The sequence below is a fragment of the Gallus gallus genome, chromosome 7 (genome assembly GCF_016699485.2).
Source record: "Gallus gallus isolate bGalGal1 chromosome 7, bGalGal1.mat.broiler.GRCg7b, whole genome shotgun sequence".
Lineage (NCBI taxonomy): Eukaryota > Metazoa > Chordata > Aves > Galliformes > Phasianidae > Gallus > Gallus gallus.
The window spans coordinates 22,210,751-22,224,557 of NC_052538.1; the positions used below are offsets into that span (position 1 = coordinate 22,210,751).

The 13,807-nt window shown below is 64.3% G+C and overlaps 3 protein-coding genes across 13 annotated transcripts in view; 2 read left to right on the top strand and 1 right to left on the bottom strand.

The window, feature by feature from the left end:
• CXCR1 (C-X-C motif chemokine receptor 1) lies at nucleotides 1-2,848 on the top strand. 2 transcript variants are annotated; one of them, XM_015289858.4, is made up of 3 exons: nucleotides 1-118; nucleotides 681-854; nucleotides 1,460-2,848. In XM_015289858.4, the coding sequence occupies exon 3, from the start codon at nucleotides 1,465-1,467 to the stop codon at nucleotides 2,539-2,541; it is 1,077 nt and encodes a 358-aa protein (XP_015145344.1). In that variant the 5' UTR covers nucleotides 1-118; nucleotides 681-854; nucleotides 1,460-1,464; the 3' UTR covers nucleotides 2,542-2,848. The 2 variants fall into 2 exon arrangements, with proteins under 2 accessions (XP_015145344.1, NP_001269361.1); NM_001282432.2 differs by lacking the exon at nucleotides 1-118 and having other exon boundaries at nucleotides 665-854; nucleotides 1,464-2,848.
• RUFY4 (RUN and FYVE domain containing 4) lies at nucleotides 2,179-9,488 on the bottom strand. 7 transcript variants are annotated; one of them, XM_040703871.2, is made up of 11 exons: nucleotides 9,420-9,488; nucleotides 8,862-8,949; nucleotides 7,908-7,971; nucleotides 7,578-7,684; nucleotides 6,892-7,263; nucleotides 6,647-6,790; nucleotides 5,735-6,548; nucleotides 5,556-5,662; nucleotides 4,793-4,939; nucleotides 3,994-4,353; nucleotides 2,179-2,315 (listed from the first exon to the last, which is right to left on the bottom strand). In XM_040703871.2, exons 4-10 carry the CDS (start codon nucleotides 7,628-7,630, stop codon nucleotides 4,041-4,043), a joined length of 1,950 nt encoding a protein of 649 aa, XP_040559805.1. In that variant the 5' UTR covers nucleotides 7,631-7,684; nucleotides 7,908-7,971; nucleotides 8,862-8,949; nucleotides 9,420-9,488; the 3' UTR covers nucleotides 2,179-2,315; nucleotides 3,994-4,040. The 7 variants fall into 7 exon arrangements, with proteins under 7 accessions (XP_040559805.1, XP_025008360.2, XP_025008357.2 ...); XM_025152592.3 differs by lacking the exon at nucleotides 2,179-2,315 and having other exon boundaries at nucleotides 3,910-4,353; nucleotides 6,892-6,978; nucleotides 7,138-7,263; XM_025152589.3 differs by lacking the exon at nucleotides 2,179-2,315 and having other exon boundaries at nucleotides 3,910-4,353; nucleotides 6,892-6,998; nucleotides 7,138-7,263.
• TNS1 (tensin 1) overlaps nucleotides 7,826-13,807 on the top strand; it is a 54,026-nt gene continuing 48,044 nt past the window's right edge. For 3 of the 4 annotated variants that reach the window (NM_001396438.1, XM_046943524.1, XM_046943527.1), the window contains exon 1: nucleotides 12,435-12,501. In NM_001396438.1, the coding sequence (NP_001383367.1) occupies nucleotides 12,469-12,501 (33 nt within the window). In that variant the 5' untranslated portion in view covers nucleotides 12,435-12,468. Of the gene's footprint in view, nucleotides 8,115-12,434; nucleotides 12,502-13,807 lie in introns of those variants that run through there. The other variant, XM_046943529.1, reaches the window with a different exon arrangement.

Below are 13,807 nucleotides of genomic sequence, written 5' to 3' on the forward strand. Positions count from 1 at the left end.
AGCCGGGCGGTGGCGGCGGTAGTGGCGCATGAGCAAAAGCCACCGGTCGTGTCCTGTCCCCCCCCGCGTGACGTCACTCGTTACCCCCGCCTACCTCCGGGGGGCGTGACCGTGCTGGGTGGGCGGGGAGAGCAAAGGCGGGGTGCTCGGGGGGAGCCGTGGGGTGCACGGGGGCGGGGGGTTAGGAGGACCCAAATGGAGGCGAGAGCTGAGGGGTGCTCAGGGAATGGGGGTCCACGCAGCACGGGGGTGCCCCCAGGGGGATGGGGTGCTGCGGGGGGCCCCCAAAAACGTAGGGGGAGACAGGGAGCACGGTGGGGTGCCGTAGAATGGGGAGTGCCTATATGTGGGATGATGCCACAGGGCTATGGAGCCCCCAAGAGTGGCACCCCTGTGGGCTCCCTGCAGCTGTGGTGTCACCAACGGTGTGAGAGTGCCCCAGAATAATACGGGGGTGTCCCCGGAGTGTAGGAGCACCCTCATGGATGGAGTGAAGCCCCACGGCCAGCAGAGCCCCTCAAACGGACAGCACCCCGTGCATCCCTGGGCTGGGGGTGCTGGGAAGGTGTCCCCTCAACCGCCGCTTCCTCTTTGCCCCGCAGAAGGTTTTGCAACCTTGCTTCCTCCCCGCGCTGCATAAAGCGGCGGTGCCAGCTCTGGCTCTGGGTCACTTGGCACAGGTGTGGGACCCGGTGGCGGCAGTGGGCCCGCGTCCCTGCGCTCCCCAGGGGCTCCGTTTCGGGGTGACGGCGGGGGACATCCCGTGGCAGCCCTCGGCCGGGCTTCGGAGTGGCCGAATCTGGGAGCTGGGAAAGGGAGAAGATTTGGGGTGCGGCAGAGGCAGCGAGTGGCGGGTGAGTGCTCGGGATGCTTGGCTTTGGGGTGCGACGGGGCATCCTGCTTACCTGGGCAAGGGGTGCAGGGAGAGCTCTGCATAGCGTAACCCCAAGTCCACGTAGGGAACCCCCGACCCCGGGGGGACCCGATGTCCCCAAGTAGTTATCTGTGTGGAGTTGATAGAGGAAATGGGGACTTCCCCTTCTGTGGGCAGAAATCTGGCCCCAGAGGAACTGCAGGGAATTTGGGTGGGGAATCAGAAGGAGAAGCCAAAAATATAGCGGGGAGACGCGCGTTTCCTCTGCTCTGGGTACTGTGGTGCGCTCGGGGAGCTGGCATGAGAACAGGTTTTAGGGAGAAGATCAGGATTCAAAAGAATCACACCAACCAGGGGGACTCAGGAATGCTCCTTCATTGGGGATGGACGTGGAGAGGACAGGAGAGGGGCAGTGCTGAGGTGAAGCGGTGCATACGGGGCTGTTGGGCAGGGGGATGTGTGGGGATGGTGTCCAGGCGTGGCCCTGTTCACTGTATGGTGCGGTGAGGTTATGGGGTGTGGAAGAGCATTGGGGGCTGGAGGTGCTGGAGGTGCCCCGAGCCCACATTGCTTTGTGCTTTGCAGGCAGAATGGGGACATTTTACGCTGACGAACTCTTGGACATCTTATACAACTACACTTCTGACTATGGCAACTACAGCCTGGTTCTGCCTGACATCGATGTCTCCTCTTCCCCATGCCGTAATGAAGGCTCCGTAGCCAACAAATACTTGGTGGCCTTCATCTACTGCCTGGTCTTCCTCCTCAGCATGGTGGGCAATGGGCTGGTGGTGCTGGTGGTCACCTCCGGCCACATAAACCGCTCTGTCACCGATGTCTACCTGCTCAACCTGGCTGTGGCCGACCTGCTCTTTGCCCTCAGCCTGCCGCTCTGGGCCGTCTACTGGGCCCACGAGTGGGTTTTTGGCACCGTCATGTGCAAAGCCATCTCGGTGCTGCAGGAATCCAACTTCTACAGCGGCATCCTGCTGTTGGCTTGCATCAGTGTGGACCGCTACTTGGCCATCGTCTACGCCACCCGCGCTGCCACCGAGAAGAGGCACTGGGTGAAGTTTGTCTGTGTGGGCATCTGGGTGTTCTCGGTGCTGCTCTCCCTGCCCGTGCTGCTGTTCCGTGAGGCGTTTGTCTCAGACCGCAATGGCACGGTTTGCTACGAGCGCATTGGCAATGAGAATACCACCAAGTGGAGGGTGGTGCTGCGGGTGCTGCCGCAGACCTTCGGCTTCGCCCTGCCCCTCCTGGTCATGCTCTTCTGCTATGGTGTCACCGTGCACACCCTCCTGCAGACCAAGAACGTCCAGAAGCAGCGCGCCATGAAGGTCATCCTAGCTGTGGTGCTGGTCTTCCTTGTCTGCTGGCTGCCCTACAACATCACGCTGGTGAGCGATACCCTCATGAGGACGCGTGCCATCACCGAGACCTGCGAGAGGAGGAAACACATCGACACAGCCCTCTCCATCACGCAGGTCCTTGGCTTTGCCCACAGTTGCATCAACCCCATCATCTACGCCTTCATCGGGCAGAAGTTTCGCAACAGCTTCCTCAAGATCCTGGCACAGCGTGGCTTCATCAGCAAGGATGCTGTGGCACGCTACGGCCGCACCTCCTACACTTCCACCTCTGGCAACACCTCCACCACCCTCTGAGCCCCACTGCTCCCCAAGACCCGGTGCATGCAGTCCTGGCACCCCACGCACCCCAGCATCCTAACACAAGACACAGCCTTGGGCAGTGGGCTTGGCCCCCTGGCACACAGATGGGTGTCACTGTGGGCTGCACGTGGTCACACTGCGCACGCGAAGGCACATCAGCATGGGGGTCCCAATGGAAAGATGCTGAACGCTGCCCACCCTCCCTGCGCTTTGGGATAAAGCTTATGAGTCTGAGGACATCACGGCCCCAGTGTGGCAATGACAGCTGCCCAGAAATAAAGGAGGTGGCAAGTTTTTCACACTTGTATGGCTCCTGTTGACTGGGGGGTGACAGGAGGGGTTGGGACACATCCCCAGGGCACTGCTCAGTCAAGGCACTTCCTGGGGACAGTGAGTGCAGGAAAGTGCTGTTGCCCAAGAGGCTGTTGCAGAGGGTTTGCATCCTGCACATCCCCCGAGGGGACCACAACCTGGCATCACTCAGTGCCACCACTGAGTCCTTACCTAGCATGGGGTCTCTGTGTCACCTCTGTCCACCGGGGAACACAGCTGGGGTCAAACCCTCACCACCCCCTTCCCAATACCTATTTGAACTCAAATAAAGCAAATCCCTGAAAAATCCTTTAGTGGCCCTTTCCTGTCCTTGGTGATGCTGAGCCAGCCCTATCTCCCCCCTGCAATCCATGAAGGTGGTAGCACCTGGGACACCCCCTGCCCACAGCACTGCATTGTGCAAAGAGCCTGGAACCTGCCCCTTACACAACTGGGATGGGGCGGAGAGAGCATTTCCACCCCAGCTTGGGCAACTGGGGCTGGTACCGGAGCAAAGAAGGGCTTGTGGCCCAGCTTGGGTCCCTCCTGCCACCCCATATGTGATCTGACATCATGGTACCTGCCCTGGTGTCCCCCAGCATCTCTCTATGGGGGTCCCACACTGCTCCTCTGTCATCCCTACCACAGCTTCCTGGGATCCTTAATCCTGGGGACATTGGGGATGTGTGGGATAGGGGTGAGGCTGGGAACAGGATATGAGGGTCCCTGGCACCGAGGGGGGAGGAACTGAGTTGGACAGGGACAGCAGGGGGCTGGGCAGGACAGCAAAGCAGCAGATAAGGGCCAGCCCATCACCTTTATGTCTGGGAAGCTCTTGCTCAAGTGGTGCCTGGCAGGAAACCAAGGCTGTTGGCTAAGAGCCCTCCCCCCTTGCATACTCCCTGCGTCAGGATGGGGTGAAGGACACCCCATAAACAGACAGTCCCCTCAAGGAGGCCTCAGACTTCCCCATGGCAGCGTGCCCATTCCCAACATCCCTCAGGGCATCAAAGCAGCAACGATGGATTGATGACACTGGAGCCACTGGGATATCAGCACCGGGTTGTTTCCTTCTCCATGGGCCAGCCATGCAAAAGACATCTCAACCCAGAAAACCAGAGCAGCAGGACCTACCCACCGGCCCCATGTCCAGGGCACAGCAGGTTGGATGTCCTCCCGGCTCACGTAGCCTGTGGGTGCCTTTGCTGGTAGCAGAGCAGGCAGCACCGCCCCTGCTTCCCCATGTCCACGGAGCACGAGTGGCACACCTTGCCCTGGCACAGCCTGCTGAGAGAGCAGATGGTAGGTGTGTGGTGGTGGTTGGTGTCCCTGCTATGTTCCCTGGTGTCCTCCCGTGCCCACCTGCAGCTGTACCGCCGGGACAGGAGGCGGAAATCCTTGCCACAGCGGGCGCACAGCCCCACATCACGGGGTGCCGGGCTGGGTGCCTGTGGGTCAATGCCCTCTGTCTTCTGCCACAGGGCATCCTTCTCCCTGCAGGGAGGGGATGGGTCACCCTTGGTGGGATACTGGGCCACTGCGGGTGGGTTGCACGTGCAATCAGGATGTGCGCGCGCTCCTGTGTTTGACAGGATCTGTGCAACAGCCCCTCTGCAGCAGCTGGCTGTGCCCAGATTTATCCCATAGCCCACAAATGACAGTGTCACTGCTGTTGTCTCTGCACTGCCCATGCAGTCTTGGGTGTCTGGGAACACAGCCTGATGTGGGTGACATAAGGCTGGCACCTAAGTCAGGCACCCAAGGGGGGCACTGAGCCTCCCCAGGGTGGCAAGTGGGATTTCCCTGGGCTCTGGTGCCCTCCTCTGGGCACAGGGCTTTGGGAGCAATCATGTTCGTGTGGCTGCACACCCACTGGAGGGGGTGGCAGGATGTGCGCAGGGGGCAGGTGAGGGGGGCAGGTCCCTGCTCTCACCGCAGCAGCTCCAGCAGCCTCCCCTTCATGTCGCGGATGAGCTCCTGCTGCCGTGCCTGCTCTGCACCTCGCAAGGCCTCCCGCTCCTGCACCTCCCGCTGTGTCCGCTGCAGGGCTGACGCCCAGCGCTCCCCATCCTGTCGAGCCCTGGCATTGGGGCAGGCATGGCACCTTTGAGCCCAGCCCCAGGATGGCAGTGGGGAGAAAGTCTGCCTGTCCCTCTGGTGGCCACCTCTCCATCCATTCCTAAAGCCATCCAGCTCTCCATCCTCACAGCTACCTTAAAATACACCCACCTGTTTCCTAGCTGTCCATCCATCCCCAAAGCCATCCCTTTGTCTTTCTGCTCATCCATCTATCCATCCATCCCTTCATCCATCCCTTCATCTATCCATCCATCCATCCATCCATCCATCCATCCATCCATCCATCCATCCATCCATCCATCCATCCATCCCTCCTCTCTATCTGCTCACCCAGGCTTCATCCCTTCATCCCTCTGCCCACCCATACAATCACCCCAAACCCATCTCTCCCTTTGTCTGCTCACCCCAGATTAATTCTCCCATCACTCTGCCCACTGATGCTTCCATCCTTCCACCTACTCATCGATCCCCAAACTTTTACCTTCCTCCCTTCCCAACTCCATCACTCCCTCCCCACATCCCTCCCTCCCTCCCTGCCCATCCCCTGGGTCGAAGTGGGGCACCAGGGGGTGACCCCTGCAGCATGTAGGGCACGCTGCAGCGTGCCCCCTCCCCACCTGCTGAGCTGCTCCTGCAGCTGCACCACCTCCTCCCGCAGGGCCTGGATCTGCTGCCTGCTCTGCAAGGCTTCCTCCCGTGTTGCTGTGACCAGGGCCGCGAGGCGCTGTGGGATAAGCAGGGCTCAGGCCTCCTAGACCCACATCCCACAGTGGGGCACCCCATGGCTTGCCCATACCATCGCCATGCCAGCAGCCGTGCTGGGCTCCCCCTCTTCCTGACTGTCCATCAGTGGGCCACGGGAGAGCTCCAGTGCTCGCCGCAGCACCTCCTCCAGAGCGGCCATCTGGGCTGGGGTATCCGTTTGTCCCCGTGCCTGCATCGCAGCCTGGCACTCCTGCAGGCGCGAGGTCAGCACCGCCGCCTCCGCCATTGCCTCATCCAGGCGTGCTGCCCGCTCCTCCGCCACCTCCTGCCACCGCCGAACCTCCTCCTGTGCCTGTGCCAGCCCCCCTGGGCCACCCGCCGCCTCGGCCAGCGTTCGGCTGAGGAAGGCGTTGGTGTCCCGCAGCGCCTCGGCCTCGTGGGCCCACAGCTGGAGCTGCCGGGCGCTGCGCTCCTCTTTCTGCCGGTGCTGCCGCTCCTCCCGTTCCAGCCGGGCACGCCAGGCCTCCTCCTGCCGCCCCAGCTCGGCACGCAGCTGGGACACCTGCGCTCGCAGGGATGCCTCCATCCCACCAAGGGTTGGGGAGCTGGGTGTGAGCCCCGGGTCGGGTGTTGGGGTCAGGCTGGGATCCGCGTTGGTGCTAAGCTGTGCCTCGGCAGTGCTGGGCACGTCCTCCTCCTTTTCGTCATCCTCCATGTCTTCCTCTCCATCCTCTTCTGCTTCCACATCATCCTCCCTCTCTCCCCCTGCCCGTGGGCTGGGACAGGCTGGCACCCTGTGGGGTGCTGCAATTGGTTGGGCGATGCCATCGGGACATTCGTGTACCCCCATGCTGTTACCTTCTGTCTGCAGGGCCATCTTCACTACACTGGGCCTCACCAGCGTCCTACAAGGGATACGGGGCTCAGGGCCACCATGACAGCGATGCTGAGCCCCAGGTGTCCCTGTGCTCTCCGGCGTCCCCTCCACGCGCCCAGCACTCACTCGGAGAACATGGGCCAGGCGGTGTCCAGGTCAGCCCTGCACAGGGCCAGGTGGAAGGTGATGCCATCCAGCTCGTACAGGCTGCCCAGGATCTCAGCCCGCCGCTGGGGGCTCAGGAAGGGGCTGCGGGCGTAGTACCACTCACTGCAACCGGAACAGAACCTCACACACCCTTTTCAAGCACACAGAGCAGGGAGCCGTGCCTTGCAGTGGCACAGCCACCTCTGTGCTCCCCATGCTCTCACCTGAGGCTCTCGGGGTCGAGCAGGCAGAGCTGCAGGGACTCGGCCAGCTGCCGGTGCACCAGGCAGTAGCGCAGGAAGGCACGGCCCCTGCCCACGGGGGTCTTCAGCTGGAGGGGAGCAGGGCTGATGCAGCACTGCCACGCCAGCCTGCACCCCCAGCACAGCCCGTGCACCGTGTGTCCAGCGTCTGTGACCGTGCCCACCCAGAGGGTGCCCTGTGAGCCCCCTCCGCTGGCCCATGCCCACCTTGTCCAGCGAGGTGACGAAGCGGATGCCCTCGTGCTCCTGCCGGCGCTGTGCCAGGCCCTGGCACAAGAAGTCCCAGTAGTCCTTGCGCTGCCCGAAGAAGCTCTTCTTCTCCTTGAGGTCAAACTGGAAGAGATGTGGGCTTGCTAGGAGGGTCCCCGTTCCATCCCCAGCCTGTCCCTGTGATACTCGGCTGGCTTCCCCAGTTGAACCCCACATAGCTGGGGACAGCTCCATTTGCTGGCTTTGTGCCTCAGTTTCCCCTCTCGTTGCACACACAACAACAAATGCTCCACATATGGGTGCAGGCGAGGCCAATCCTTGTGCCCACCCGCCTGTATGGATGGGGATGCCCAAGGACAGATGACATCATCCAGGGTCCCCCAGAAAGCTTGGCATGGGGACCCTCTACTACCAGTGCCCCCCAGGGGAGGGAGTACCTGCAGGAGGAACTCCAGCTGGGCACAGAGGCTGTGCAGCTCCCGGCTGCCATCCGTCACTGGCAGGTTCTGCTCCCTGTAGCTGCGGTTCAGTTCAGCAATGGTCTCTGCGGGGCGGCAGGGATGAGCTGGCACGGCTGGGGCAGCCTGCCCAGCCCCACGTCCTCCCGGCTCCCAGCTCGGGGATTTCTGCCCGAGGGCGAAAGAGGAACCGAGGAAGGGATGGAGAGGCGGAGCGGCAGGAGCAAGGGGCACAGGCAGCGGTGGCTGCGGGATGACTTGAGGGTGCCTGTGGGGACACGCTGGCACGGGACGTGCTGGCACACTTACTCTGCAGGTCCTTGATGACGCGTCTGAGCTCCCCGTCCCCTGCCATGGCTCCAGCTCTGGGGCTCTGCAAAGGCAGGGGCGCCCACGAGAGGTGCTAAGCTGGCTTGCATTGCTGCACCCCCAAATTCCAGCTTGGCCTGCCACTGCCCCACTGATGGAGGAGATTTTCACCCTCCTGACTCTACACTGGGACTGCTTTCTGCTAAGGTAAGAAGGGGGGTGGGCTCGGGCACCCCTTTCCCTGCCCATGCCACCCCATTCATGTGGGTGTGAGTGGGCGAAGGTGCTCCGCCACGTGCCCCATTGGCTGTCCATGTGCCTTGACCCAAAACACCCATGGGCTCTGCCCCGTGGCATGCCCAGCTCATCCTAAGCCTCTGCCCCATTCCTCAGATGCTACACGGGCTGAGCCCCCCACCCTGTTCCCATCTCTGTTCCCATCCCCTTCCCCTAGGATTCAGGATGTGGGTACGGCATGGGGGAAGCACTGCCTTTGCTTCTGCTCTCGCTTCCCTTGCTCACCTCACGATCAATGCATGGGGCCCCTGATTCCCCCTCCCTCATCAGGAAGAGAGCGCACAGGGCCCACAGCATGCAGACCCTCAAAACAAGCCCCCCACTGGGCAGAGTCTCCTGGCACAGCGTGCTGCCTGCAGGGCTGGCATTGCGTTTGGGAGCGTGGTAGGCTTGGCGTGGGGGGCACAGAGCTTGGGGGTGGCACCAAGGGGACGGGACGAGGGGCAGCGTCCATGGGGGTAGCACATCTGTAGGGCTATTCGCTACAGGTGGTGGCTGGCCATGGCAGGGGGGGACAGCAGGACTCCTGGCTTCCCATCCCAGTGCCCTTGGATGCCCTTGGATGTGTCTTCCCTTCTGCCTGCCCTGCCCATGCTTATGCCCATGGCCGAGGCCATGCCCATGCCTCAGTTCTCCCTGGGCAGAGCTGCCCCTTACCTGGGGAGCTGTGGGGTGCCCTGAGGTGCTGCTGGGTGCTGCTGTCCTCTCACTGCTCCTCACACCCACGCTCCTTCTCCTTTTGTACCTTGGCCAGGAGGAAGTGCTCAGGATGGGAGCGGCTGAGTCCCCCCCCCTCCCGTGCCCCACACAGCCCCACATCTCTGCCCCACCAGCCCCAGCTGCCAGGTTTTGGGGTGCTGAGTTGATGGGTGTTCCCCTTACCAGGCCCTCCTGCCTGGTGTTCTGGAGTGGGTGGGGGAAGCACAGTGCCAGGCCTGGAGGGACCCCAATCCCTCCCATGGCAGGGGGGACACGTGGTTTGGGAAGGCTTTGAGTGTCACCCCTCAGCTTCTGGGGAGGGGGCTGAGGAACCATGCCCAGTTCAGGGCAGCCACAGGAGCTGCCACATCCCTTGGCAGAATGACCCCCCCACACAAAAGCCCCCAGGAACGACATCCCTTGGGTACAGGGCCCCCTTGGGAGAAGCAGCACTCCCCAGAAGGCCCACAGCCCCCCTACAATCCTGCCCCCTGCCCCAGCACCCCATACCCCTACCTTTAACGCCGGGGGGGCCGGGTGCACCACCACCCCCATCCAAGGCCTGAGCTCGGCACCAAAGCGAAAGCAGGAAGTGGTGCTGAGTGGGGGCTGGCCGCTTTTCTGATGAGTGTCAGGATGTGAGGTGCCCCCCAGCACAGGGCAATGCCTCCTTGTCCCCATCACCCCACATCACCCTGCAGCAAGGTGGCACCCTAACTGGGGGGGAGGAGGGTTAGGTGCTGGGTGGATGCACGTGTGTGTGCCATGGTCCCCCCCCAGCATCCCATCCCCAGCTCCCCTTCTCCTGGAGTTCCACCCAGCAGCAGTGTCCCTGTCCCTGAGGGGGTGTGCTGGTGGGCTGTGTGGGGGGGGCACACATCACCCGCATGCCCTTGGCGCGGGTGCAATTCAATTAACGAGGCCTGGCCCGTGCTCAGCACAGCCAATAACGCTAATGGCCCCGCACAGGCCTGGCGCTGCGCAGCGGGGGGGGGTTCGGGGGCCATCTGCTAATTAATTAAATGGGGGTGGGGGACAGTGCAGCCAGTGGTGATGTCACCTCCCTGCTGCTTGGGGTGTGGGGCTGCACCCTTGTCCCCCCCCCGGCTCCCAACACCGTCCCTCTGCCCACCCTGGGGCACGTAGAGGACTTCCTAAGTCCCCTCCCATCTGCCCCTGCCATGGGGTTTGGGGGTTTTGGGGCTGGGGGGGCCCTGAATGATGGCAGGGACCTCTCCTCCTGTGGCCTGGGGAGCGCCAGAGGGAAACTGAGGCAGAGCTGGGTGTACAGAGGGGGCTGCGCTCAAAGAGCATCACAGCTCTCACGCATCTATAAGGGGCTGGGGGGGCACCGCCAGCATCCAGCACCCACCCCACAGCAGGACCTGGTGCGTGCAGGGGGGCTGACAAAAGCACGAGGTGAGGGGGGGGCGTTAATCCAGACGTGCAGGGGGGACGGGGAGAAGGAGGGGGAGGAGAAGGAGGGGGAACGTGGCGGCGGAGCTGGCTCTCTCCCAAGCACTGCAGGACATGGGCGGGCACGGTGCTCCCTGCCTGGCTGCCAGCGCGCAGGCGACACTGGGGGACCGGCGAGGGGGGGGGGACAGGGCCTGGTGGGACCGCAGCCCCCAACCCATTGCTGCACAGCCCCGTGCCTATTGCTGGGCACCTCCTGGGCACCTCCTGGGCACCGCAGCCCGGCACAGCCGGGGGGCACAGCCGGGTTTGGCTGGCTGCCCCCTGCCATCAGTGCCCCCCCGTGGGCTGGGCGACCCCTGCTCAGGGGCACCATGACCCGCCTGAGCTGGTGCTTTGCCACCTTGGTTCGCTGGGGGAAATACCTGGTATCCTGCCTCCTGCCCTGCCGTGCCTGCCGGCACACTGAGGTAAGCGGTGCCACGCGTGCACGGTGCCCCGGGTCAGGGTGGGGGCCGCAGGGGGGGCATGGAGCTGGGGAGGGCTCTGGGGGTGCATGGAGATGGGGGGGGGGGGGGGGAGAACTGGCTGTGGGCATCAAGGGGTTAAACCGTGTGTGTGTGTGCCAGGGGCTGGGGGCATGTCCTTTGTTGCTCCTTGTCTCTCTCCTGGCACAGCACTGTGACCCCCCCCACTCTATAACGTGCATCCCTGTGCCCCTGCAGTGCCTGGCTTGTGCTCTGGGATCCCTCTGTCCTTATAGCACCTAGAATGGGGGCACCCTATGCATGCTGTGAGGAGACCCTATGAAGCAACCAGCACTGGGGGGGTCCCATTCCCATACAGTGCCAGGTGTGCTCAGCATCCCTGTCCTCAGCAAAGTGCCCTGTGCCTGAGGGCACCCAATGCATGCGGAATCCTTGTGCCAAAAGATCGCCCCACGTGGGGCATCCCTGTCCCCACCATCACCCAGTGTGGGGGACACCTGTACCCATGCAGCACCCTGTCCCCGTCGCTGTGTTATTGGGGGCTCCATCCCCTTCTGTGCCCCTGCATTAAGCGTGTATGTGAGCTCGTTGGTGTGGGATGCCCATGTGGGCACGCGTGGGACACGTGGCATACACCTATGTGTGTACAGGATGTGCACCCAAGGGCAGTGTGGGGACACTGCTGCTGGAAGCAGGTGAGGGTGGCTTGGGGACACAGTGGCCCTGGGCAGGACCCCGCCAATAACACCCTTATGCTGCCCTTCTGCATGGAAGGGGGTGTGAGCATGGGATGTGTGCCCGCATCACTGGTACCCGCGGGGGGACTCTGTGTAGTGCCCCCCTGCTAGGAAAATGAACCCTAAATCACGCTGACAGGCAGTGTGCCCATGACCCCCCTTCCCCCCCCCGGCCCCGTCCTCACCGCATGCCCCCTATCCCTGCCCTTCTGCAGGTCCCAGGCTTGTCCCGGCGCTGAATGGGACGCCGTGATTTATGGGGGGCGGGGACCTCGCTTTGCCCGGGGGCTTTCGTTTGCGGGCAACAACGAGAGGCTGTAGTGAAGGAGGGGGGTGAGGAGGGGTGGGTGTACGGACGGGCGCTCCCCGCTGCCTCCATCCCTTGCCCTGCGTGTCCCCTGCCGCCCTGACTCACCCCCCCGTGCTGCCACCCGCCTGAGCGCAAAGCAGCGGGAGTCACCGCCGGCCTCCTCCCCCCGTGGCTGCGGGGAGGTGCCGCTCAGCACCCCAATCCCACCCTATCGAGCTGAGGGGCTGCCCAGCCTTTTCCCGTCCTGCCCCCCCTGCGAGGCCCCCGGCTCGGCGCAGCTTTGGCACAGCGCTGCTCCCTCCCCGGCTCTCCCATCCCGGGACCACCCAGGGGACAATCGCCCCCCCCCCCCCCCTCCCCTCCATCCCCACTCCGCCGCCACCGCAGCCTTTGGAGAAGGGGGAGCGGGGGTCTCACTGCCAGCTCCCCCCGGGGCTCAGCGGTGGGTGCTGCGGGGGGGTTGCTGCGGGAGGACGCTGCCCCCTCTTTGTCCCCCAGCTATATGGGGGCCGGGGGGGGGGTTTGGGGCCCGGGGTGGGGGGGGGTCGGGGGCGGGCCGGGCGGGCGGAGCGAGCGGGACGGCTGCGGGCGGTGCGGCGGGGCCGCGGGGCAGCATGACCGGGCTGTGCCTCTCCTGCCTGCTCTGGGTACGGCTCCGGGACCGGGGGAGCGGGGTGGGGAGTGCTATAGCGGGGGGGGGGGGGGCGCAGCGGCGGTGGTGGTGGAGCGGGAGCGGGTCGGGAGAAGCGGGGCAGAGCGCTGCGCTGGCACTGGGACCCCCCTCCCCCGCAACACCGAGCGGTGGGGGCGGCCCGGGGGTGGGGGCATCCGGTGAGCGGCTGGGGCTGGGGGGGGCAGCAGCCCGGGACTGCGTGGCGGTGGGGAGCGGGAGGGGGGAGCGAGGGACGCTGGGCTGGATGAGGAGGGGGTCTCCGAGGGAGAGGTTGTTGGGATTGGGGGCTGTTTCCCCTTTACGACCATCCGGGATCCCACTGCGGTCCTCGTAGTCTGCTGTCCCTCGGCACTGGGAGGCGGGGAACCGGGCAGGCTGAGAGCTGCCGGGGAGCGCTGGGGGCTTGCGGCTCTGAGCCCCCACCCTCCGGGCCAGTTGTGCTGCGGGGTGCCCCGTGCTCCGGGCTGGGACTCCGGTGCCCGACCCCCAGCCCGGCTTTGCGGCCCCAGCAGAAGCGGATGGAACAGGCGGGTGCCCCGGTCCCCCGGGGGGAGGCAGCCCCCCCCTCCAGCCCGCACCTCTCTGCAGTGTTGGGCAGTGAACCCAGGCGTCCATGCAGCTGGCACCTCTCCCCGGGGCCTCATCCAGCTCACGGGGCCCCTCCCAGCATCCCTGGGTCCCTCTGCTTGGGGGGGCCGTGGGTAGGGTTGTCTATCCCGCCCCTCCCACCCCCCCCCACCCCCTCTATTTGGTGACACGGGTCTCAAGGTGACATCCCCAGGCGGTCCTCACCCCCCATAAGTGTGCCCCAGCCCTGGGGAACGGGGATGATGCTCAGATCCTGCCAGCTAGGGGCCGGGTCCCGTTTGTTCCGTGGGTTGGGGACACCCCCACCGGCGTGTTGGCAATGTGACATATGGAGGGGGGGTCTCCACGGGGTGGGAACAGAGGGGGCTGCGCTTTCCCTAATGAGGATAATTGCCGTTAACAAAGCAGAGCGGAGGCTGCGGTGGGGATGTGCGTGAGGGATACACATTGGCATCCCCGGGGGGTCCCTGGGAGCGGGGGGCTCTGCCTCTTCCCAGGGAACCCTGCAGCGGGGGGGGCGCTTTGCATATGCAAACGAGCTCATGGCATCGGGAGGCCTCGCTGTCACCCAGCAACTGCGGCGTGGGAGCCCTGGCCGGGGGGGTACTGAGCCCAGGGGCTTGGGCAGCCATGGGGGGGCTTTCCCTTGGCTGCTAGGGGGGATGTCCACAGAATGTGCACATGGCGCACTC